Source organism: Fulmarus glacialis, unplaced genomic scaffold (genome assembly GCF_000690835.1).
Source record: "Fulmarus glacialis isolate BGI_N327 unplaced genomic scaffold, ASM69083v1 scaffold38232, whole genome shotgun sequence".
NCBI lineage: Eukaryota > Metazoa > Chordata > Aves > Procellariiformes > Procellariidae > Fulmarus > Fulmarus glacialis.
Genome location: NW_009200411.1, coordinates 1 through 2672, shown reverse-complemented (window position 1 = coordinate 2672; position 2672 = coordinate 1). Strand labels below are relative to the sequence as shown.

General features: G+C 37.4%; 1 protein-coding gene across 1 annotated transcript; it reads right to left on the bottom strand.

Annotated features, from left to right (window-relative positions):
• Window positions 1–1322: 1322 nt before the first annotated feature.
• Window positions 1323–2665, bottom strand: LOC104071622 (serine/arginine-rich splicing factor 5; the record flags this gene model as incomplete). The annotated part of the gene is made up of 4 exons (XM_009573599.1): window positions 1323–1665; window positions 2020–2115; window positions 2307–2377; window positions 2585–2665. Coding segments are annotated over 4 exons (327 nt in total), but the record flags the coding sequence as incomplete, so codon positions are not given.
• Window positions 2666–2672: the final 7 nt, after the last annotated feature.

The following is a 2672-nucleotide window of genomic DNA, read 5'->3' as shown; positions in this document are numbered from 1 at the left end:
AAAAAACCGCACACTGCTCAGTGTAGTCATCCCTTGCCATAACTCAAGCATGAATTGAAGAATTCCCCTTCCCAAATACCACAGAATGCATTTTCAAAGGGTAGCTAAATTAAACCATGAAGAGCTGCTGAGCACTGAAAGTAGCCAGCTTCCCTCGCCAAATATTATACATACAAATAGTACTCTACAGCTTTCAAGAGATGATTTTAGAGGCTTACCCTTCATTTAACTTAGGTCTGTGTGCATCTGCAAAGGTTACTTCCCCAGCTTGTCTCATGAAGTCTTTGAGATCCTAACACAAGACCAGTTATGTTATGCAAAGAAGTGAAATTAATACTTATCTATACAAAAATAGTTAAAAACAAAAAGAAACTTATGACTACTGAAAGAGAAGATGTTAGATAAATTACAAACATGGCAACTGCCATACTTGCATTCTACCAAAATTGAATTATCTATATCAGGGCACGAAATAAATGAAAAAAGCATATTGCTTTAAGCAAAATGCTAATAAAGTGTCTTAACATTAAGGAAAATACTAGTCTACAAAGATTATATAGATTAAATTAATATATGAGAGAGAAAGAAAGAGAGAGAGAGAGAAAGAAAGAGAGAGAAATAAAAAAGTACATTTGTATATATACTGGACTGAGTGTGAAACACTACCCATATATTTTTGTACTATTTCAGTCTTCATTTACATTACGAATCTTATATGCATACAGAATTACATTTACATAACACCAATTATTTTGTGCCCCATATGTCATTAAAAATATAGTTTACTTTACCTTTATTAACATTTCCCTAGGCTAGCCAAGCAGCAAACTGCATTAAGCGACCGGAGATACCGTCATGATATATGCCCGACTGGCTCTTCGCCACCCACTTGACGAACACTACCCAGTCGATGGAAGCCATTAATCGCACTGCCCTCCCTATTAGGAGACTATTGATGGATCCAGACATTCTCTATGCTTGATGTTACCAAGGACCACTTTACTGCGATCAGGATTCCAACGACCACCTAATTTCGTATCTTTCAACTCTTTTCGACCAGGACCTCTTTATTCGGAAGCGTTACAGGAAGAACAGCTCTCAACTTAGGAATCAGATCTCGTTAACGCTCTGGGATCGCTGCAATGTGGCACTTTAAGGAGTGCATCGATTACGTCTAGACCGGCAAACACAGATCTAGAGGTGGCCAAGTGACATTGTAGGAGCTGACTGGAAAGTCAACCAGGCCCAACCAAGAGTGACCAAGACAGAACGATTAGGATAACCCACAGGCACTCCTCGTCATAAGGCCAACGACACAGATAGGCTGGCAAATAAAGGGTTTAATATGTGGTTAAAATGGATTTAAAAAACAAGAAAAAAATAAATATATATCCTCAATTATATACATTTTTTATTATTATAAATTAAAATTAACTAGTTTTCATTCAAAATATTTAAATTACATTATTTAAAATTACATTAATTACATAAACATTTCAATAAATTAGATTTAATTTTAATTAATTATTTTACAAAATAATTACATTACATACCCATTAAACGAAGTCAAAATAGTTAATCGTGTTTCAACAAACCTGCCAGCTGACTCGGGAAGACAAATTTTCTACTATGAGGCGATTTTCTGTTCTTACAGGTGGGGCATTTCTGTTTGGAAATAAACAATTGAGACTTTTATTAGTAATTAAAATATAACGGCATGTTAATATTAACAAAGGCTGCACCAATAACTGGTATCAGCATATCACCATTACTACTAAAACTTAACTATGCAATGCCCCAAGTAATCTAGGACAAGCATTAAGTACTTCAGGGAGGGAGCATAAAGACAACAAGCATATCTCAGTAGTTTTGTAATCCTCACTATCCTACTGCCGCATCGAATGATTGTCTAACAAAGCAAATAATACCTTTTTAATATCTCATTCTAGCTCAACTTCTTGGATCAGATGAGCCCGCAGTATTCTTTTTTAAACTATGTCAGTTCAAAGCGATACATACCTCCTGTCACTACGTGGACGGCGGCTACTAAAACGGTCAGAGTACCTCCCTCTGCCTCTACCCCTAGAGCGTGCTCTTGCATGCTCAATTGTAACCCTGGGGAAAAAAAAAGAAATGGAAAACCATACATTTTTACATTTTTCTTCTTACATGTTCCTTCACAGTTATTGGGAAAAAAACCCCACAGAATAGTTTAAACAGTACTGATAACACAATGCAAGTTAAAATTGACTCACTACTTATTTTAGATATTCAAGCTTATATATTCATGAAATAGGGTACCTCACCTCTCACTGCAAAGCTCTTTTCCATCCAGTTCGTAGACAGCATCATCTGCATCCCTTGGATCCTCAAATTCCTGCAAAACCACCACAGCAAAAACATTAAAGTAAAAAAATTACCTCTCCAAGAAATTAACAAATGCTTGCTTGCCACATAACATATTGAGCTGAACATGTTAATGGCATTATCTTTAAAAGTAGTTTCATGCGCGTCAAACGCGCATGAGATCCGAGTGACCACCAACGGACAGGGACCGCAGAGCCCTGCAGAGGAGCGCACTCACCACAAACCCAAACCCCCTCTTCAGATCGATGTCCCGGATGCGGCCGTATCCCTTGAAGAACCTCTCCACATCCTTCTCCCTGGCGGCC